At 36.1% G+C, this 22928-nt stretch overlaps 1 protein-coding gene and 2 long non-coding RNA genes across 6 annotated transcripts in view; 2 read left to right on the top strand and 1 right to left on the bottom strand.

Annotated features, from left to right (window-relative positions):
- The window catches only part of notch1b (notch receptor 1b), a 185819-nt gene extending 169529 nt beyond the window's left edge, over positions 1 to 16290 (top strand). For 3 of the 4 annotated variants that reach the window (XM_087252914.1, XM_087252915.1, XM_087252913.1), the window contains 6 exons: positions 1071 to 1161; positions 1255 to 1417; positions 6605 to 6903; positions 8464 to 8611; positions 9938 to 10035; positions 11467 to 16290. In XM_087252914.1, the coding sequence (XP_087109040.1) occupies positions 1071 to 1161; positions 1255 to 1417; positions 6605 to 6903; positions 8464 to 8611; positions 9938 to 10035; positions 11467 to 12750 (2083 nt within the window). In that variant the 3' untranslated portion in view covers positions 12751 to 16290. 4 annotated transcript variants of the gene reach the window in all.
- On the bottom strand, positions 14985 to 18291 carry LOC147844496 (uncharacterized). Its single transcript, XR_015492098.1, has 2 exons — positions 17964 to 18291; positions 14985 to 17857 (listed from the first exon to the last, which is right to left on the bottom strand). It is a non-coding gene; the product is annotated as an uncharacterized LOC147844496 (long non-coding RNA).
- On the top strand, positions 18292 to 21989 carry LOC147844495 (uncharacterized). Its single transcript, XR_015492091.1, has 4 exons — positions 18292 to 18376; positions 19084 to 19209; positions 20172 to 21597; positions 21793 to 21989. It is a non-coding gene; the product is annotated as an uncharacterized LOC147844495 (long non-coding RNA).
- Positions 21990 to 22928: the final 939 nt, after the last annotated feature.

Below are 22928 nucleotides of genomic sequence, written 5' to 3'. Positions count from 1 at the left end.
TCACGTGGAATCTAAAAGGTACTCTTTTAAATTTGAGTTTACAAAAAAAAGTGCCTCTTTTTTGGAGGGGTTTATTATAACACAAAAAACATATACAAATATTTTAATCACTCTCAGCAGTGTTTTACGAAAATTCAAAGGGTTTTCTTTAAAATGATACCAAACTTTTGCAATTACACCTCTGCATGTGGATTTGGGATGCTTTTACATTTAGGTAGGCAAAATCCAGGAAACCCAAAAATAGCACTTGACTTTAAGCGGTTAAAAGTTCACCATTTGTTTACTGCAAATACAGAGGAGAGGATACTGGCCTGACCTTTATTTTTTATTATTAAATTATTATTATTGTAGACTGAAGTATTATTATTGTTGACTGAAGTAAGTGACAGCTTTGTTTTGTTCTATTCTTGGTAAGGGTTATAGGGTTTGTGAATGGATATATTTAAATATTTTTTATTGAAAATATATTGATTATTATTGTTTTATTAAATGTATTAAATTTTAATCATTGTTTTAATGGGGCAAGTGAAAATCTTGTCTAACTGAGATATTCAAAAAAATAGCATTTAGCCCTGTATAAGTCTAAAATTTCAATCATCATGGTCTTAATAAGACTTAAATTTAACTTGGTAACCCTGATTAGGCAAGTTAGGGTAATAGGCAAGTCATTGTAATGGTTTGTTTTGTAGACAAACGAAAACAAATATTGCTTAAGGGAGCTAATAATTTTGACCTTAAAATAGCTTTAAAAAAAATTAAAACTGCTTTTATGCTAGCTGAAATAAAACAAATCAGACTTTCTGCACAAGAAACAAATATTATAGGAAATACTGTGAACAATTCCTTGCTTTGTTAAACATAATTTGGGAAATATTGAATGAAGAAAAAACATTCACAGGAGGGCGAATAATTCTGACTTCAACTGTATATGTGAGCTGTACATAAGACCTTTATCTATAACTGATTGATAGATTATAACATTTCTGAATATGAAGTTGGAATACAATGACAGCTCCTTTGTTCTATAAAGGTTATCGCAGCATCTCTAATGAGCTTTTTTCTGAAAACAGGCCACTTAAGAACTGTTCAGACATTTCGTTAATGGACGACAACCAGAATGAATGGGGAGAGGAGGAACAGTCCGACAGCAAACGCTTCAGGGTGAGCAGAGCTGCACTTTACATGAAATCATCAAATCACGTCATTTATAACATGTTCTGATGTTAAAAGAAACGTCTGGTTGTCTTCTTTCAGTCTGAGGAGCAGGCGATGCTGGATTTAGACGATCAGCCAGATCACAGACAGTGGACGCAGCAGCATTTGGACGCAGCCGATCTGCGCATCCCATCCATCGCTCCCACACCGCCTCAGGGCGAGATAGAGAACGACTGCATGGACGTCAATGCCCGAGGACCAGGTTAGACATGGTTTCTCTTCTTTTTTTATAACATAATAATGGTTTTGCTGAGTATTTTGACTTTTTTAGGTCAAAAAAGAAGGGTTGAAGTATAAAAATTATTAAAAAATAATAATAATACAGCTTTATGTTTCTTTAGACTAAACAGTTTAAATTAAGTCAAACTCATTCACTCTCATGTGAATTATTTTTGAAAAATTTCCCAAATGATGTTTAACAGAGCAAGGAATTTTAAACTGTAATTCCCATAATATTTTTTCTTCTGCAGAAAGTCTTATTTGTTTTATTTCGACTAGAATAAAAGCAGTTTTAAATTCATTTTTAAAACCTTTTTAAGGTCAAAATTATTAGCTCCCTTAATCAGTATTTTTTTTTATTGTCTACAGCCGCGGTACCCAACAGAGGGGTCCAGGCCCACAAGGGGGCCTCAGCGAGCTCTGTGGGGGGTCGTGCCATGTTTTACATTTTTTTTTTAGCAGTGGAGAATTAGGAGAACGATCATGTTGCCTTTCATTTTATCCTCTGGCTGACCCAAAAAATGGACAAATTTGTAATTTGTCCTCCCCAAAAAAGACAGAAGCTACGTCCCAAAACGCATACTTAATATTCCATTTTGTAGTATAAATAGTCTAAATGCGTTCACACTGAAAACTCTAAAAATAATAAGTGCACTTTAATTACCCGGATGATGCACTCATTCAGCCTAGTAAAATGAAGTGTGTACTGCCGGACACTTGACGCACTCAACGACTGCAGGTTTGCTCATGTAGCGGAAGGGGCGGAGCTATCGGGCGCACATGTTGCATAACTTTATTTATTTTGGATGGTGAAAGCAAAATTCTCCTACGAGAGGGATTATAGCGCCTCTCTATGGTGAATACGGGTTGACTTATGGCAGGTATTATTTGATAGTTTGGTCATTTATTTCACTGATTTGGCAACCGTCAAACGTCATCAGGGAAACGGTTAGTAAAAAAACATTAGTGCTCCATTTGGGACGACACTACATACATATATTATGCTGCTCAGTGTGTAAGTAAATAGTGCATGAGTGCATAGTGTGCCACAAGCATGTGCACACATAGGGCTCAACCTGTGCAGTGCACATGCCCTTTTTAGTCTTGGATAGAAAGTGCCCTTCCCTAATGATCTGATGTGCACCCCCCCTCTTCAGTTCGCGCGCAACATCACCCCCACCCCCCCTGCTCTTCAGTTCACGCGCGACAACCCTCACCTACACCCCCATCCCCCTCCCCCCCACCTCGGGTCTTCAATAATTTTTTCCGCTGCACATGCCCCTTGGAAGGTCTCTGCACGGGCCTGGTGTGCCATTTGAGGCGCAGCTACTGTCTCACTGATTCGCCTTCAGCTAATAACAGTAATGACCCAAGGATACTGGACCCAGGTGAGGAAGCTCCAAACGTTTCAGGTCACAGCGCTAGCAATACTGGAAACACAGTATGCAGGAAATACCTAGATAGTTACCTGAACTATGGTTTTATTATATTTTTTCGAAGCAAAGAGTCCCTGATCCAATCAAAGTTCTTGCTAACGAATCCATGAGGCCATCCAAATTAATAAGACATTTGCAGACGACTCATCCCCAATACCGCAATGTGTACCCAATGCTTTAATATTTTACATTAAGCTAGTATTTGTGCATAAACCTATCTAGATATAGTATTAAACATACCGTTTGTTTGAAAACAATCTTTTTTTCATACCTACAGCAAACTTATATGAGCAATAATAGCATTGAATGTGGATGGGGGCCTTATTTTCCTGGGGAAAATGGGGGTCACAGGCAAAAAAAAAAAGGTTGGGAACCACTTGTCTACAGAGCAAACCATCATTATACAATGACTAGCCTAATTACCCTTACTTACCTGATTAACCTAGTTAAGCCTTTAAATGTCAGTTTAAGCTGTATAGAAGTGTCTTAAAGAATATCTAGTCAAATATTATATGCTGTCATCATGGAAAAGGTCAAAGAAATCAGTTATTAGAGAAATGTGTTGAAAAAATATTGGGTTGTGGCTGAAAAGGCATCCGCTGTGTAAAATATATGCTGGAACAGGTGGCGGTTCATTCCACTGTGGCGACCACTGATAAATAAGGGACTAAGTTGAAGGAAAATGAAAGAATAATAATATTAAAATTCATTGAAATAAATAACATTTTATTTAATACATAAATGTATCCTTACAATTAATTAATATTAATATTTATTATTATTTAATATTAATTTTATTAATAAAATTAATAATTATAATGACTTTTTTTATCATTTGAAAGATTTTTACAAATAATTTTTCTTGTTTATCTAACAAAAAAAAAAGCGTATATTCATTCCGATATTCCTGAGAACTCAACCAGTCTAAAAGATGTTCATTGCTTATGGATTACACCTGTTCTCCGGTCTGCACGCAGTGTGTGTGCGCGCGCCGTCGAGTGCTAGGATGAAGCACTGAATTGAGCTCTAAGTAGGAGTTAATGCTCAGGGCCCTGTGGGAAACAGAATCCACTTCAAAGGCTCCGACTGAAAGCCGTAAACCCTGGAGACTGAGCACATTTTTACCAGTCTTAACGATTCATCCTGCGATATCATTCTGCTTACATGTGTTTTATTAATTAAAGCCGCTCCCATTCTATAATCACAAGCGTATCCCTGACAAACACAAAGGCAACGTTCTTTTGCCATCCCTTCGCAAGCTGTTTTTCCTCTCTTTGGCCTTCATGTGGATTGATGTTTTTAAATCGACCAAATCAAGAGCCGATCTGGGAATAGCTATTCTTTTGAAGCCGAGAAGCCCCTGTCGAAGTCAGCAAAGAAAGCAGCTTCTCAAAGGTGATAATGCTCAGTTTTACCAACGGTTGAAGTTTCAAAGTGTGGCCTGCGTCTCTGAGCTTTACCAAACCGCCACGCTTGATTACAGTCGGTTATCGAAGCGATCTGGGGTGATTCAGAAAAGCAGCACGTCAAATCCAACTTCGATTTGTTTGTTTCTTTGGTTCGTCACTTAGAGGGAAACGTTTCTTTAGGTTTGCTGTGAAACTAGCTCTGCTCTAAGGAAATACTTTGGTGTGGGAGTGGAGTTTCATTTGTTTTAGACTCTTTTTCCTCAAATGTTTAGTAAGTAACAATACATACTGGGATTTTTGTGGAAATTATATGGATTTTAAAAATGGTCAACTTTATCTTCATTTAATCGCTTTTTTTTCAGACCCTTTTGAGTTTCTTTTTTATTATTAATTATTTTTTTCTGCAGTTGATCAGAAAAAAAAAAATCAAAGGGGGGCTAATAATTTCAATCGATAGACCTTATCAATGACAGATTAAGCATGGACATTTAAAGGATATGCTTGCTGTGAGACGTGTCCACTACTTTACACATTAAAATAGTAATCAAGTGTGTGCAGTTTATGTTACCTTATGGAGTTTCTGTCTTGGCATTGAACACACATAAAACACGGTTGTGCGCATATCCGCAGGTGCTGCAGAGCATTAATAGATCATGGTTACATCTGCTGGTGCAGCCATTAATATGCGGGTCAGGTAATCAAAAAGTACTACATGGTGTACGCAAAAGGCTACATGATGTTTAATTATGGGTGGGTTGCGGGTGAATAAGATTAATAATTGGTCATGCAAACTTTTAACTACATTGCATAAAATATAAAACGATTGTATGAGCAATATCACACGAGTAGCAGTGTGATATGGCTGTATATCGGCCATATCGCACTGCTACGAGTGTGATATTGCATTTATACAACAGTTTGACGGCATAATTGTGTATATAAAAACAAAATTAAACAGAGTCTCAAAAACACTTTTGTATGAGGAACTACTTTCTTCCACCTTGGATTCAAATCATAAGCTGACAGTTAAACAGCTGAGCAAGCATCTTTTAAACTTTAGATCTGTAGTGTCTGCTTGTTGCTGGCTGTATGTGGGCGGAGTAATACACAAAGGGTAAAGAGGCTGTATGGGTGCTGATATTATTTAAATATATCACGGCTATCAGTAAAAATATATAGCTTAAAGAGGCTAATAATTTTGACTTTAAAATGGTTTTTAAAAAATTTTAAACTGCTTTTATTACAGCCGAAATAATACAAATAAGACTTTCTCCTGAAGAAAAAATATTATCAGACATACTGTGAAAATGTACTTGCTCTGTTAAACATCATTTGGGAAATGTTTTAAAAAGGAAAAAAAATCAAAGGCAGCTAATAATTCTGACTTCAACTGTAAATATATATATATTTAAACGAACAATTTGATTAAACGAAAGCAAAACTGACCTGATCAATGGATGTGTTTGTCACAGTGAAAACAGTTTAATATAGGCTACTCTTTTATTTTTGATGATACAGTTGAAAAAGAGACATTATTCAAAACTGAATAGTTCACTTCACCTAAAAGTTTATTCGTTCTTCTTTTTTTCATTTTGTAGATGACTGACCAACAAAATATATTAAAATTAAAAAACAAAACGAAATCCGTTCCAAAAATATTTTTCTTCCGACAAAAATATATGAATTGTATATTTTTGTAAGTCCCCGTCCTTTACATAATTGTGCAGTGTTTGTTTCGCTCTATCGGGAAAAAAAGGATTCATTTATTGCTCCACTGTAATTGTTGCATCACAAACCTCTGGGATATATATTGGCTACATTTTTTATACTAATAGTTTTAATAACTTATTTCTAATAACTGATTTCTTATCTTTGGCATGATGACAGCACATAATATTTTACTAGATATTTTTCAAGATACTAGATACTAGCTTAAAGCGACATTTAAAGGCTTAACTAGGTAAATTAGGCAGGTTAGGGTAATTAGGCAAGTTATTGTATAATGATGGTTTGTTCTGTAGACTATCGAGAAAAATATTACTTAAAGGGGCTAATAATATTGACCTTAAAATGGTTTTAAAAAATCAAAAACTGCTTTTATTCTAGCCAAAATAAAACAAATAAGACTTTCTCCAGAAGAAAAAATATTATCAGAAGTACTGTGAAAAGTCCCTTGCTCTGTTAAACATCATTTGGGAAATATAAAAAAAGAAAAGAAAAAAAGGAGGGCTAATAATTTTACTAGAATACTTTAGACAGCTATGAACTATCCGACTATAATAAAAATGCATAACAGACACTTTCTCTCTCGTTTTCCCTCTCTAGATGGCTTTACTCCTCTGATGATTGCGTCCTGCAGTGGAGGAGGGCTCGAAACGGGAAATAGCGAGGAAGAGGAAGACGCTTCAGCAAACGTCATCAATGATTTCATCTATCAGGGCGCCAACCTTCACAACCAGACAGACCGCACGGGTGAGACGGCTCTACACCTGGCTGCCCGCTACGCCCGCTCAGACGCCGCGAAACGACTGCTGGAGGCCAGTGCTGATGCTAACATCCAGGACAATATGGGCAGGACTCCATTACATGCCGCTGTGGCTGCTGATGCCCAAGGCGTCTTCCAGGTATGTGGAACAATATACAGTCGGGGAAATAAGTATTGAACACATCACCATTTTTCTCAGAAAACATATTCCTAAAGGGGCTGTTGACTTGAAATTTCACCAGATGTTGGCCAATACGGAAGTTACTGAAACTGCAATTCATCGAAATTCCGCTAGTCCTGGCTCCATAATAGAGCAAATTTCAATTGAGCCCACTGTTAGAATGGCCAACTTTATAGCAAAAAAAAAGGAGTTTAAAGCCGGGTACAAAGAAAGATTTTGGTTAATACAGCTAATATTACCCTTCATGACAACTGTGAGGGGGGTGAATTTTTTTATAACTCATCAGTTTCCTTTATATTAGGTTATATTAAGTTTGCATAATTAAGGGCGTGGCCACTTGAGTGACAGCTAGGTCTCGTTGGTCGCCGTCACGTCACCTCAGCTGAATCCTGCAGATTAGCCACTGAACTCGGCATATTTATCGTATTTCTGTGTTGTTTTATGTGGCTTTACACAGTCAACTGCCTTTTGGGATTATTTCCTACAATTATCAGATGGCATGCTGAGTGCACTTAATTGTGCTCACAAACCATTCACGTGACCTCCGTTTCCCATGTGAGTAAAGTTATATAGTGTCTGTAGCTCCGCTCACTCTCCGCCTCTTTGCCCTTGTTTGGCCGCGCCTACTTGTGGCTTCTTTTGATCTCTTCAGAAACCTATGGGTGACATCACGGACACTACGTCCCTATATTTTACAGTCTATGGTAACAACCAAAGAAATCCATATATGCAAAGAAAACGAATCTAATTAGTTTACAAATGAAGTTATGTGTAATAAAATGAAATGACGCAGGGAAAAACTAGTGGATACATGAAGAAAGGGAGGTGTAGAAAGGCAGTGAAAGCCCAGACAGCAGCTGAAATCTCTCAGTAGTTCTTCAGCAACCCTCTGCTCTTCGTCAGTGTGAATGAATATTAGCTGCTTCAGTCCAACATCTACATTAGGAGGAAGGTGAATCCAGGGTGGACATTTCAGCAAGACAATGAGCCAAAACACAGCCGAGGAAACTCTCAGATGTTATCAGAGAAAGAAAATGAAGCTGTGGAATGGCCAAGCCAATCACCTGACTTGAATCCGATTGAAAATCTAAAATAAAGCTCTGATTTGATAGATAAGACCCACAGAAGTATCGAGATTTCTACATTCTGTTGAAGTCTTTGAAAAACTCACAACTGAACAATGCATGTGACTTCATTCTCCATATAAGAAGCGTCTTTAAGCTGCCATCACCAAAAAAAAACCTTTTATATAAAGTATTAAATACATTTCAGTACTTTCTCCTTGTGTCATTCCATTCTTATTACACATAACTCATATTTCAGATTTTTATATTTGTATAGTTTATCTATTTACCAAAATCTGGTTCAATTTAACCCCAACAGCTCCTTTAGAAATATTACTCTCAGGAGAAAACATGCCGTGTTCAATACGTATTACCCTCACTGTAATGCGGTTGATGGAAATGATATTGCTTGTGTCTGTTTTCCTAAAGATGTTAACCATTGTTTCTCATGCAGATTTTGATACGGAACCGCGCCACAGATCTAGACGCCCGCATGCATGATGGCACCACACCTCTGATACTGGCCGCAAGACTGGCGGTCGAGGGCATGGTGGAGGAACTCATCAACTGCCATGCTGACGTTAATGCCATTGATGACTTTGGTATGACTATTAGACTGCCGTGCATCATTCACTCTCTCAGTTATAGTAAATGTAGCTACACTACCAGTCAGAGGCTTTACGCATTATTTTTATTAGCATTTCTTTATAGGTTTTGTGAATGCTCTCATTGAAAAGAGTTTTTATTGTGTTCTTTTTCAGACAATGAAAAATTGTGGTAATTAATTATTATTATTATTACTATTATTATTATTAATAATAATATTTTATTATCACTATTATTGTTTTTGTATTATTATTATTATTATTATTATTAATAATAATATCATCATCGTTATTATTTTATTATCATTATTATTATTATCATTAATAATAATTTATAATCATTATTTATTATCATTATTATTATTATTATTTCATTAATATTATTAATAATATTATTTTATTAGTATTATTTTATTATCATTATTATTATTATTCCATTATCATTATTTTTATCATTGTTATTATTATTATTTTATTATCATTATTATTACTATTATTATTTATTATTATTATTTTATTATCATTATTATTATTATTATTTGATTAACATTATTATTATTATCATTATTATTATGATTATTATTATTATTATTTGATTATCGTTATTGGTATTATTTTTATTATTATTATTATTATTAATGTTAATATTATCATTATTATTATTATTATTATTATTTTTATTTAATACTTATTCTATATTATACCAATCCAAAAGTGAGTGAAGAGATTTGTGAAGTGTCAGAAAATTAGAACATTTGAACATTTTATTTACTATAAAATGCTGAAAAAAATAATTAAAATGTAAAATAAAAAAAACATATTTAAAAAATGTAAGCAGTTGAATTATTCTTAACACTGATGATAATTATAATAAATGATTCTTTAGTATCAAATGAGTATATAAGAATGATTTTTGAATAATAATGTAATAATCAGGAATAAATTACATTTAAAATGTAAGAAAATTGTAGTTGACTATTAATATTTGTCTTTTTTCAATATCTTTCTTTTTTTATATTTATTTAATTTAATTTCAGTATTAAACAGTTTAAAATGCAAGTAAAGACATTTTTAATGTTACATAAAATGCAAAAAAAATGTAATTAAAATATCCTGAAAAAGTATTAGTTTCCACAAAAAAAAACTGTTATTTACTTCTGTCTTTATTTTATTTCTTTGTTAATTTTGATGGCTGGTGGAATATTTTTTTGTGAGAATTAAGCCAAGCATCATTAAACGTCTAATTTGTTACTATATTTAGTTTTTCTCCTCAAATGTACTGTAATAGAGCACATGCTGAAGTGTTTTCTGTTTGCGACACAGGTAAATCTGCTCTTCACTGGGCAGCAGCTGTGAACAATGTAGATGCAGCGATGGTGTTGCTTAAGAATGGGGCAAATAAAGACATGCAGAACAATAAGGTGAGCAGCACTTGATTCTTTTTTATAATGCTATGTTCAGGTAGACAAGGGACAGTTCAGCCAAAACTGAAAATACTGTCATCATTTGGGAGTCCTCCATCTGCCCAAACTTGCATGACTTTGAACACAATAGAAGATATTTTGAAGAATGTTGTTGACCAAGTGGTAATGCGATGAGATACCAAACGCTATGTGTTACAAACCAATAGAAACATTTAAATATCAGTTACTGCATTCCCTATAAGGGTTATAATCTAATTAAACATATTTAACATTATTAAAAGTACATAGGCTGTCGGCGCCAATAGCTTAGTGGTACTGTTCGCCGACATATAGCACAGACATGCTCACAGCGACCTGATTCGATTTCCCAGCTCGAGGTCCTTTGCCGATTCTTCCCCGCTCTTTGCTCCCAATGCTTTTCTGTCTGAAATCTCTACTGTCCTATTATAACAAAGACCAAAAGCCCCTTAAAAATAATTCTAAACAAAAAAATTACATAGGCTGAGTGACTGTTTCTTGTTGGTTTGGACTTACTTTCATTTTCAAACTTCTGCTTGTTATTTTATTTTCAAGATCTGTGGGGAACTACCTGCCACTGCTTGAATGTTACGTAAAATGGTGTTCAAACTCACTTTAGTAACATTTAATACTGAATATAGCACATAATAAGTACCTGAGGTAACTGTTGGTATAGTAGTTTATGGCAGTGGGTCTCAACCACGTTCCTGAAGAACCAGCGCCTCTGCTTATTTCCCATGTTTACTTAACCAAACACACCAGATTCAGATCATCAGCTCATTAGCAGAGACTGAAAGACCTGTAATGGGTGTGACAGAGAAAGGAGACATCCAAAACATGTAGTGTTGGTGGTTCTCCAGGAACGTGGTTGAGAAACACTGGTTTATGGTGTTTTTTTGCCATGATATTTCTAAAATAGACCTTCCGAGTGTTGCAGATGGTTAGGACAAATACTCCTTCAGGATTCGATTGGTGCACAGATTTAAAAAACAAGTTCAGAACATGAAACTATAGTGTCATGGCTTTTAAATGATGCCTTGTTTTTGATACATGGTTGAATATTTTTACTAAACGAAGGTAATAAATTCTACAGACACGCCCAGATGGCCTGTATTCAGGCTGTTGCCAGTTGTTAACCTGGAAAAGCTACCTTTTATTGCATGTCACAGCAGGCATCGAGTGTTAGGACAAAGAAATAGTGTAGCTAGGCACCAAAGAAATATTATGGAAGTCAATTTGGATCATTAACTGTTTGGTTACCAACATTCTTAAAAATATTTGTGTTCAGCTAAATAAGAAACCCACATTATATTGGAATAACTTGGAGTTTGTACATGATTCAGGTGAAAACTATGACAAGAAACCATTTTTATTAAGCTTGTGCCTAACAAATGATTTCCCCATGATCAGGAGGAGACTCCTCTTTTCCTGGCGGCAAGGGAAGGAAGTTACGAGACGGCTAAAGTTCTTCTGGAGCATTTTGCAAACCGGGAAATCACAGACCACATGGATCGACTCCCGCGAGACATCGCGCAAGACAGAATGCATCATGATATTGTGCGTCTTATTGATGAATACAACCTAGTGCGCAGTCCTCCCATGCACAGCGCCCCGCTCTGCACCACGCTTTCCCCACCCCTCTGCTCCCCCAATGGCTTCATGGGCAACATGAAGCCCTCGGTGCAAAGCAAAAAACCTCGTAAGCCCAGCACTAAAGGCATCGGCTGCAAAGACGGCAAAGATATGAAAGTCAAAAAGAAGAAAGCACAAGACGGAAAGGGAAACTTATTAGACAGCTCGGCTGTTCTCTCTCCGGTGGATTCCCTAGAGTCGCCTCACGGGTATATTTCTGACATCGCCTCGCCACCCCAGATGACATCACCCTTCCAACAATCGCCCTCCATGTCGCTCAATCAGCTACAGGGAATGTCAGACAACCACATGGGCGTCAGCCATCTTGGAATTGGCAACAACCAAGATCTTTCCCATATACAGTTTGATCCATTGCCTCCACGTCTCACTCATCTTCCAGTGGCCGGATCGAACGGTTCAAACGTCATGAACGGCCAATGCGAATGGCTAGGGCGGATGCATGGAAGCATGGCTCCGCAAAACCAGTTCACAGCCATGAGAAACGCCTCAGGTCAAGCCAACCTTCACCAATCAGGCTTGATGACGTCACATCACAATGGCCGCCCTGCCACGCTCTCTCAAATGATGAACTATCAAAGCATGCAGAACACACATCTAATGCAGCAGATGCAGCAGAGCATGCAGCCGCGGCCCCAGCAGACCGGCGTCCAGCTGCAGAGCCAGAGCCAGAACTTCATCGGGGGTGATCTGGGTGGACCGGAGCTCCAGCAGAGCGCAGGGAACAGCATGTCCATCCATACTATAATCCCCCAGGAGACCCAGCTGCTCAACCCGTCCTCTCTGGGGTCCAGCATGGCGGGCACGCAGTTCCTGACGCCACCTTCCCAGCACAGTTACACTCCCGCATTGGACGCCAACACTCCCAACCACCAACTTCAAGTGCCTGACCACCATCCTTTCCTCACGCCATCTCCCGGTTCTCCAGACCAGTGGTCCAGCTCGTCACCCAATTCCAACATGTCCGATTGGTCGGAGGGTATTTCCAGTCCTCCCACCAGCATGCAGTCACAAATCGGACACATGCCCGAGCAATTCAAGTAGAACAATGAGATTCGCTAAATGAAGGCACATTCCATAAGCCTGCTTATACTGAAGGGTCTTTTATACGCCGCTTGTACTAACCTTTTTTTTTCTTTAATTTATTGACATTTTGTTATTTATATACTTGTCATCATTTTTTTTTTAATTTGGGCACAAAACATTAAATCTTAAAGTCGGCATGAAATGAAACTTAAAATTGTTGATTTTTCACCTAACATTACATCCGATTGAAACGATTTGTGAAATAAATAAATAAAAATTTAGGGCGGGGCTTGATTTTTGTCCAAGTGGATCATTAGAAGATTTGCCAAATTGGATAATATTTGAATGCCAGTTGTGGAGGATCAAGGCTGGTTTATACTTCTGCGTCAAATGACCCACGGCGATTGCCTTGTATGTAGCCATGCATTCATACTTCTGTGTGCTGTTTGTGTTGCTCTGCAATAACACATCTGAATCGCTAGGTTTTATTATGTTCTTTTGTGTCGAGTTTCATCAAAGGTGTTTTTTTTTTTACGTTACCTTAATGTACAAGTAGCTTAAACTCGTTCATTCTGAGGCGGTAACCGGCGGACGTGCAACAACTTTAATCATACGGTTAACACAAAACAAAATTTTCCATCTGGAGGTCCTTCATGAGACTCAACACTTGTAAACACTCACTCCAATGGGTTCGCGCGGCTCTCACCCTCGCCCGCACTCGTCAGCGCTACCGAGGCGACTAGTTATAAAGCTTGCACTATGAGTCGATGCAACGTAGTTTTATTGTTTGAGAGGTGCACATCAGCATCGTCGTATAAATCATCCTTTAGTTTCTATCGTAGGGTTGTCCCGGTAATGAATTTCGGTACCAATTATTACTCAAATTTTTAAAACTTCCATTTGCTGCTAATATTTAAGTGCAGTTGTGTATACGTGCTCAACCGCGCTGAAATATTAGTGGGAAATGGACATTTTTAAAACTAAAGTACCGAATGGTATCAAAATTCAGTATCGTGACGACTCTAGTCCACTGTTATCATTGTTGGTTAAATAAATGTTTTCAGATGCCCGATGACGAGAACGAGGAGCTAAATTTTACAAATAGAATCGTACTAATCGTAATAATAAACCTGTACAAAACGATGTAATATTTCTAAAAAACACGATCGCAATATATATATATCCATGCCTAATATCCGATGGACAGGAATTGATAAATTTTAATAAATTGTTAGAATATTGATGTCTGTGAAGCAGACTAGTCTAGAGACTGTTGTATAAACTCGATTTCATATAAAATTCACTTTAATGTGTGGTATGACTAAAAAGTGTTTGTAAACGAATATTTACTTAACTCAAATAAGTAGCGACTTGGAACCGGAAACAGTATTCAATACGTCACGACTTAACAAGCGGATATTTGTGCAATTAATAACTCAGTCCCGCACTGATAGCCCCGCCCTAAAGACAGACCATGTGACCCACAGTAAGAAAAGTTATTTTAAAGGGGGGGGGGGGGGGGGGGAAGTTATGTTATTTTATTTAAAATAAAGATTTTAAAACTTGCAGTACCGATTGGTACCACCGGGATCTACTGTCGGTCAAATGAAATGTTTTCCGATTCCGATGATGAGAAGAGCTAAATTTTACGAACGAAATCATACTATATTTGTTCGAACCACTAGCTTATGCGAAACGAGGCCTGCTCTGTTAGCCCCACCGTCGTTTTGAGGGGGCAGGAAAGGTTGTGGTGTTTGACTAAAGATTAGGAGCATTATTATGAAATAAAGATTACAAAAATTGCAGTAGCGATAGGTACCAAAATTCAGTGTCGCGACAACACCAGTTTACCGGAATAACCGTCAGTCAAATTAAATGTTTTCAAATGCCCGATGATGAGAACGAGAAGCTAAATTTTGCGAACAGAATCGTACTATATTTGTTTAAACCACTAGCTCACGTGAAACAAGACCTGCACTGATGGCCCCGCCCTAAATCAGATCATGTGACCAGAAGTTTAAAAAAGTCGTTTTGAGGGGGAGGGAAGGTTATGGTATTCAATTAAAGATTATGAGGAGTCATTTTTTAATAAAATGAAGTTCACCGATTTGTCATTTATAACAAGCACTACTATTTACATTTTTATTTCATGCCGACTTTAAACAATGAAGAAGGTCAGTGGTGTAATAACCGTAATACACTGTAGTCAAATGTACACACTGGGTATTTATTGGTCTTAAAATATGCCTGTATTTTTATTTTATGTTTTTTTTTTTTTTTTTTCAGTAGATCGGTCATCGTTTCAGTTTTATTTGAACTAATATTGTAAAAACTTTGTACAAATGCGAAGTTCATGTACGGGCATTATAGAGAGCATGTTTTTGTACAACAAACTTCAGTGTTAAAGTAGATTTATGTTGTCTGAAACAAGCTGCTTTTCCGTTACTAGAAGACGAATGAATTTGCTAACGTTTCTGATATTTGTTTCGTTAGGTTTATGTGTGTGCGTCGCAAGGTTTAAACTACAAATAAGTAGTGGTATTATAATTGAACATTTGTATAGTTCAAATTGATTTTTTTTTCACATTCTTTCTCTGTTTCTTGTATAATAAATTCTTGCAAATGCAGATTTTTGTAAACGTCCGCTGTGAGCGTGGATGTCAAAGTGAGGATCTGAGCTATTTACAGGAAATACTTGATATTAGCTTGTGTGAAACAAGTCGTAATGTCAAGATCTCTGTATCTTTCCTCTGGTTTTGTAGAACTGGTCACGTGGCCAACAAGTGTCTGGGATTTATGAGGTGTTTCAAATTGAACTTCTCTTCACTGTACTTCCAGTTTTGTATCTTCGTTTGAGCCTATGGCTGATGTATATAGATATATTTTATGCGTTGTCATGTAAACAGGATTTTGTTTCAGAAATCTTAAGTGTGCCATGGAAATTTGAACTATTTTAATGCTACGTAGTTATGTTTTCTATCATACGCAGAACGTATATTTTTTTCTCAGTATCACTGAGTAGAGATAAATCTAAGAATATGTATACACAAGAATGATTAGAGGTTACGTCATAAAGAATAACATACAGATGATTTTTGACTCGATATTTATTGACCACCAATAATCGTCCATAAAAACACGTTAAAAGGTCTCTAAAGCAGTGTTTCTCAACCACGCTCCTGAAGGACCACCAGCTCTGCAAATTTCCATGTCTCTCTAACTGAACGCACCTGATTCAGATCGTCAGCTCATTAGCTGAGACTGTAAGACCTGTAATGGGTGTGACAGACAAAGGAGACGTACAAAACATGCAGTGCTGGCGGTCCTCCAGGAACGTGGTTGAGAAACACTGCCCTAAAGGGATATGGTGGTGGTGTCATATATATCCTCTTTAAGCCATCAGTACTTCTGAGTTCATCGGATTTGAACAGCACTGAGTATAAAATGTCTGTAAATATTACCCATCTGCAAAAGTGTAGTTTACATGCAGAGTATCTGTCAGTTCTACTGTCTGTACAGTTTCTATGAATAATAAAAGATCCCATTGTGTATTCAGAATTAAGTCTCCTTTGTTGCTTTTCTTAAGTCTTCCTGCACCAACATTTTCTTTTTGCACATTTTATTTGTGTCAGTGATTTAACCATGACACTACTCAAACAACACTGTAGAATACAGTATTTTGGCCAAGCTAACATTGCTATGGTTAGTTGTTGCCATTGTCCAGGGTTGTCGCAGAATTTCTGAAACATCATATATCGATGTTAAAACGCCTATTTCAGGCATTAAAAGGTTTTTGTATAAAATCTACATCACTACTTCACATAAGACTTGTCATCGATCCCGGTTGTAAGAGCAACAAATAATAACTTGACTTCTAGTTGATCATTTGTAAAAGTGGCAGAAGGTCTGATGAATCATCTGTTGAACTGCATCCCAATGACCCAACATCAAAATTCCTGAAAGCAAAGAAGGTCAAAGTGCTCCAGGATTGGCCAGCCCTGTCACCAGATATGAACATTATTGAAGATGAATCCAACGAATCTTGATGAACTCTGGGAGTCCTGCAAGAATGCTTTCTCTGCCATTCCAGATGACTTTCTTAGTACGTTATTTGAGTCATTACAGAGATGTATGGATGCAGCTCATGGGAATCATACACAATAAAAAAAAAATTCCACTGCAGCATGACTTTATATTCTATACTGTACAATATTTTTAAGTGACAAGACTTTTGTCTAAGCAAAGTCAGACCTTACTGTCCTAATTAAATAATTCAAAATCAAGACATGAACATACTTTATTTTGGTAAAATAAGCATAATCTAGAGGCTTTCATATAAGCCACTTCTGATACCAAATGATCAACTATAAGTCAAGTTATTATTTGTCCTATATTATAAGTCTTGTCAGGTAGTGTAAGATTGTTATCCCTATTGTTATCTTTAGCCTATTTTCAGCTCCATTTTATTCCTTTCACGCTCAGTCACTAAATTCAAATGCAGTAAACAGAAGACTAGGCCTACCTGCTAACTGTGGCAAACATGCCAGGACAATATATTATTGTAAATATATTTTAGGATTTTGGGCTTAAAAATGTCCACTTCAAAGACTGATGGGTTTCAAAAAGTATAAAATCTGTAAAAGGCGCACCTTTGTAGCCAAGAAAACAGTAACGTTACCTCAGATTTTGTTTTTCCAAAATCTGAGGAAAAGTGTCCATTGTTATCATATGGTTAATAAAGTACCGCAAAATATTCGAGCTAAAAACATTTGAATATTATGCAAAGAAATTATGCACAACATCAGCCTGTTTTTGTTTCCGGTTTATTATGGGCAGTGGAAAGTTATGGAAATTCAGCTTTTTATCCGTCAAAGTCAATGGATTTGATTTTTAGTGAGTGAATATCCCTAAATATCTATTTTTTTGCTATATCAATCATAGTTCCTAAAACAGGAAAGGGTTTCAGTGTTGTTTTTGTTTTGTTTGTTCTTCATGGTAGAAGTATTATAATAAATCGTATGAATGACAAACTTACGTGAAGATGTGAAATCGACGAGAGGTAGTCTAGAAGGGATACAGCTGCGGATACTCACGTCAATATTGCATAATTGTTGTGACACGTGCACTGCAATAATAAATACTTTTACATTGAGGGGTAGGTTTACAGTTGGGGTAGATGTTAAACATATAATTTAATGGCTATTTTAATAAATAATATGAACAGTACTCACCCAGCCGGCACACGACCGACCTTCAACGTTGAAATATGGTTGAAATAAGGTCAGATGCGTTTTGAACGTTGAAATAATGTTGATAGAACGTTTAATGTTGAACGGTTGAAAAACAGCCTGCATATGACAAGGCTTCAACGTTGAAATGTGGTTGAAAATACGTCAGTTGTTGCTTTAATGTTGAAACAATGTTGAATGATAAATGGTTGAAAAAAGTTACAGAAATCCTTGTACAAATCAACGTTGGCATTTTTTTTATCATGATCTGTATGTTGAATTAACGTCATGGCTTCACCCAATATTCAACATGTTTGGTTACCATGGTATCGGAGGACTCGGCGCACGCGGCCACGCGCAGCGCTTCACTTCACTTAATTACGAACACCTGACCTGCAGTGCAGCAGAATTCAGAGGTAAGCGTGTTTTTAGATGCTTTAATGTTTTATTTACCCCCCCAATTTTGTTTTACACACAGTGTATCTTAAATGTGACTTAGTGTAGTATTTCGAACTTTGAAGCATTTAAAACTTTCCAGTTTGGTTTAGTTTGCGCTCCGGTGACGCAGATAACCTCGAGGTAATGTCACATGTTTAACGTTAGTCTAAATGAGCGTTTTTATGGCAAATTCAAAGCGATAAACTCCAAACGCAGTTTAAAGTTACTGAGCAATGTTATAAAACAATATCATTTTTATACGCTGTATAATTATTGTTATTATTACAAGGTGAACTGCTTTCGTTTCACTGTTGTTGTTTTTGCTTTTAGACATGTAACTTAACGTACTCCAGAGACGCAATAACTTGCACAGCATTGAATGGAAAAGGCTTTGTCCATGTAAGTTTACTTTACCTTTAACTAAGCTAGCCTATCTGTTAAATCTTCTTGGTGCTTTGGTTGGTGATATTCTCTTTCTAATCTGTTTGTTTATTGATTGTTAGGCTATGTTGTGATATTATATTGTTATATTGATATTATTATTGTGAAATCATGTTGTGATGTTACTATGTGACAGTATTGGGGAGCAAATATGTATTTAGTGAGAAATTAATGTTTAAATTACACTTTGTATAGTAGCAGATAAGAGGTGTAATGGGATTTAACTTTCTGGGTTTTCTGGAAGGTCCAGTTGAGGGCATCAAGAACACGCAGATAGCCTAAACCTGTGTCAGCCTGGACAGACTTCAGTTCTGCTATTCAACGCCAAGGCTTTTGTATGGATGTCTGACTACTACTGTGTTCTCTAAAGGTATTACTGGAGCAAAACAATAGCACCTGTTACAGTGAAATTTGTATACATAAAAATAGTGATACATGTGTAGCAGGTCCAGTACATGTGATGTCATTGAGAAGTTGTTTTTATTAAATGTCATTAAAACAAATAAATAAACATGCTATTTAAATAAATCTAAATATTAAAAACTTGAGGATTAAGAAGAAATTAAATGCATCATCTGTCTTGCGAAAAGGGTCTACTTAAGAATTCTGGTGTTTCCCAACTGAAAGGGATAGTTCACCCAAGAATGAAAATTTACTCACATTTTACTTCCCAAATGGTTTAAAACCATTATGAGTTTATTTTGTTGAACACAAAAGAGGCTATTCTGAAAAAAAACTAAAAACCTGTAAACATTGACCTCCATAGTAGAAAAAAATACTATAGAATTCAATTGTTATAGATCTGCAGCTTTCTTCAAAATATCTTCTTTTGTGTTCAACGTGGTCAGTAAATGACGACAGAATACAAATTTTAAACTATCCCTTTAGTTTTCTGTCCTACTGTACATGCAGACTTTTGCAGAAGTGCTACTCCTTCTAGAGTTTTTCTCAACCATATGTCTAAAGCTTTAAACAGCTTTTACAGTAAATGTAATGGTTCACAACAACTTGTAATTATTAAATGTGTTGAATGTTTCATGGTTCTTTACTGCAGCCTTTGTTAAAAAAAAAAAAAAAAGAAATTTTTTCGAGAATCTGAAATTTGAATTCTGGAAATGCTGGCACCAGTAGTGGCGAAGGGCTTCCTGACGATATCACACCTAATTCTTCACTTCTCTTAGTTAGGAATATTCAGATGTATGAGTCAAAATTATTGAGTGTGGCGATTATTATAAGACAAATTTGGATTCAATAAAAAATAAATATTTGAATTTCACTTTGTATAATAGCAGATACCAACTTAATTGTAACCTCTTATTTCATTTATTGCAGGTTTTCTGGAAGCTCCATTTGAGGGCATCAAGGACATACTGATGGCCTAAACCAGTGTCAGCCTAGACAGACAGACATCTATTGCAGTTCTGCTACACAAGACCAAACTCTCTGCTTTTGTATGGATGTCTGACTAGTACGGTGTTCTCTAAAGGTATAACTGGAGCAAAACAACAGCATCCGTTACAGTGAAATTTGTGTTCATAAAAGATAGTGATATGTGTAACAGGTCCAGTACATTTGTCATAAAGGTTAAATCACAGTAAGTACTGTAAAAATAACTTGTTTGCCTCTGCCACAACAGGTCATGGTGTGTGCTTACTGCTCGTAGTAAACACACACGCTGATCTGATGCGGGAGAGATATATGCAAACATATTTGTATTTACTGTTTTGTTTTGCCTCACTAAAGTGTTGTTGGAGCTTGGTATGTTCACAGTTGAAATCACTAAAGTCACATGGAACGTTTTGACAATGTGTTTTGTGCCTTATCTGGACAATGACCATCTTGGGACCATTGCTGTCTGTAGAGGATGAGGAGCATTTAATCTAAAATATTTTAGTTTGTGTTCTGAAGATTAACAGGTCTCTGGGATGACACAAGTAATTAATAACAGAACCTATATGAACACTTAATGTGACATGTAATAGTGAAATAGTGGTCCTACATTCACAAATGTGAGCCATTATTATAAGACCCATGTGAACATGCAATTTTTATGATACTAATAATAATGGAATAACAAATTGCTATTACTGTTGTGTTTGTGAGAGAGAATCAAACCATATATTCTACACATTTTCTTGATGATTTACTGAAATATTTGTCTACATGTTCCACTGTCACAGGTGCTCAGTTTTGCTGCAGTAATGCTAAACACAATAGATGTACTTTATGCAAAAAAAAAAAAAAAACTACTAAATATTTAGCATGCAGACCTGCAAAGTGAAGGAGTAATGTCAGGTTTAGATTATAGCATGAGTTTTCACTATTGTGAATGTGAAGCCATTCATTCACAATGAATTGGAATAGCAAACCTCATTATTGATTTTGTAGGAAACTCACCTGGTGTTTGAGAAATAAATATGTATTTAACTGCTAGACTGATATAGATGTTTTAGTGTTTTACACTTCATTCTTTGTCCCCAGTGCCATCTTTTACCTCAAGTGTTTCTCTCAACCTATAAAACCTCAAACAGATGTAATGTATTTCACTTGTGATTCTTAGTTGTGAGTGATGTTTTTTATATTATTTTTTTTTACTGCAGCCACTTTAAAAATGGGTATTTTGTAAACTTTGTAAACTTTGTAAACGGAATTGTATTTTGGAGACTGTGATGGTTGAAGCGTAGTTTAGTTACTTAGTTTAATTTAGTTAGCATCTGTCTTTCTGAAGACGGTAACACTTTACAAAAAGGTTGTATTAGTAAGTGTTAATGTATTTACTAACATGAACAAAGAACAATGAAGTATCTTTCATATAAAGAAAGTACAGTTCATGTCAGCTCAGTGCATTAATGTTAACAAGCATACATTTTGATTTTAATAGCATCGGGACATATTTCAATTAATTAAATGATTAATAAATGCTGTACAAGTATTTGTTCTTTGTTCATGTTAGTAAACATTAACTAACTTTAATTCATGAAACCTAATTAAAAAGTGACTATTTAATTGTATGCCTTTTTCTGTATTTGAGTGTACAGCATGTATAGTAACCTGCATGGTTTTGATGAACTGTATGCTGTAAATGTTGCTGTATATTTAGAATAAATGAAATAATGAGGTGTGTATTAAATAAATTGATACACAGGCTAAGTTGTGTATTTTTGTCGTGTATTTTTATTAGTAAAAATTTGTTTGCTATATTTATGGACTTTGCGTTGTATGTAATTTCTATTTAACTTGCGTTGAAATGTATGACGGTGAAACAACGTCACGGTATCAACGTTGATCCAATTTGCAAAATCGAAAGGTAATTCAACCTTCATTCAACGTCTACAACACGACCACAATTCGCCCATGAAGAAGGTAAGAGTGAAACAACGTTGTGATTTCAACGGTGAATCACCGGTGGTGGTCCGACGGTGAAACAACGTCACTATATAAACGTTGATCCAATTTGCAAAATCGAAAGGTAATTCAACGTTGATCCAACCATAGACCTGACGTTGATTCAACGTTGAATCACCGTTGAAATGCCGGCTGGGCAGTGTAATTACTGTTTTTTACATTACTTGGATATAGCGTTGGGTAGGGGTTGACGTTATTAAAACACAACTAATGAACAATTAATTCTAAATTTAATCTATGAATATTAATATGTATTTAGAGGCTTACGTATTTAATTGTATTTTCGTTAGCTTTCCTCTGCAGCTGTATCCCTTCTAGCAACTGCTGATTGTTTAATCGCGTACGTCATCTGCTGAAGTACATATGAAACTCGTCAGCGCCATCTGCTGCTGAAAAGACGAATGCACGCGATGCAGTAAATGCAAAGAAAAAAAAGAGTATGGAGCACTTATTGGGGACTTTCACCACGATATGGAGACAACAAAGGTTCATTTCAACTAACTTAGGCCTACTTATTTCATGGTCCCCACAACAAAACTCTCCTTGAATATTTTTGTCAAACTACACTCACCAGACACTTTATTGCTAGTAGCCTACCAGGTTCGAACATCAAATTTGGCTTCAGAATTGACTTAATTTTTCATTGCATACCTTCAACAAGGTACTGGTAACATTACTCAGAGA

The sequence above is a fragment of the Danio rerio genome, chromosome 5, assembly GCF_052040795.2.
Source record: "Danio rerio strain M-AB ecotype USA chromosome 5, GRCz13ab, whole genome shotgun sequence".
Lineage (NCBI taxonomy): Eukaryota > Metazoa > Chordata > Actinopteri > Cypriniformes > Danionidae > Danio > Danio rerio.
This window is presented reverse-complemented; position numbering and strand designations above follow the sequence as displayed.